Source organism: Pterocles gutturalis, unplaced genomic scaffold (genome assembly GCF_000699245.1).
Source record: "Pterocles gutturalis isolate BGI_N339 unplaced genomic scaffold, ASM69924v1 scaffold50136, whole genome shotgun sequence".
Taxonomy (NCBI): domain Eukaryota; kingdom Metazoa; phylum Chordata; class Aves; order Pterocliformes; family Pteroclidae; genus Pterocles; species Pterocles gutturalis.
In genome coordinates this window covers 922-1,303 of record NW_010099647.1, presented here as the reverse complement: position 1 = coordinate 1,303, position 382 = coordinate 922, and the positions used below count along the sequence as shown (strand labels likewise).

The window sequence follows — 382 nt, the reverse complement described above, 5'->3', positions numbered from 1 at the left end:
CGGCCGTGTGCTCCCGGCAGCCGAGGAGGAGTCCGGCAGCTTCTACGTCCTGCTGACCGTCACGCCCGTGGTCCTCATGGCGCTCATCTCCTGCCTCGCCGTCTTCCTCTTCTTCTACAACAAGAAGAGGTAACGACCCCCCCTGCACCCCCTGGGGTGGGCACGGGTTTGGGGGAGGTGACATCATGTCCTCGTCCCCCACCCCCTGAGCGATGGCCACCCCTGGCAGGAGCAACGACGGGTACCCCAGCGGGACGCTCTACGCCTCCGTCAACCCCGAGTACTTCAGCGCCTCGGACAGTACGTGGGGATGGGCAGGGAGGCGGCGCGGGGGCTGCTGGAGCTGTGCTGGCGGGGGTGGGGGGGTGGGGACAGTGATGGG

The 382-nt window shown here is 68.3% G+C and overlaps 1 protein-coding gene across 1 annotated transcript in view; it reads left to right on the top strand.

Annotated features, from left to right (window-relative positions):
- Positions 1–76: 76 nt before the first annotated feature.
- The window catches only part of LOC104464155 (insulin-like growth factor 1 receptor), a gene marked incomplete at its 3' end in the record, with an annotated part of 1,196 nt that continues 890 nt past the window's right edge, over positions 77–382 (top strand). The window contains exons 1-2 of the mRNA XM_010076795.1: positions 77–129; positions 230–300. Of these exons, the coding sequence (XP_010075097.1) occupies positions 77–129; positions 230–300 (124 nt within the window). The remainder of the gene's footprint in view (positions 130–229; positions 301–382) is intronic.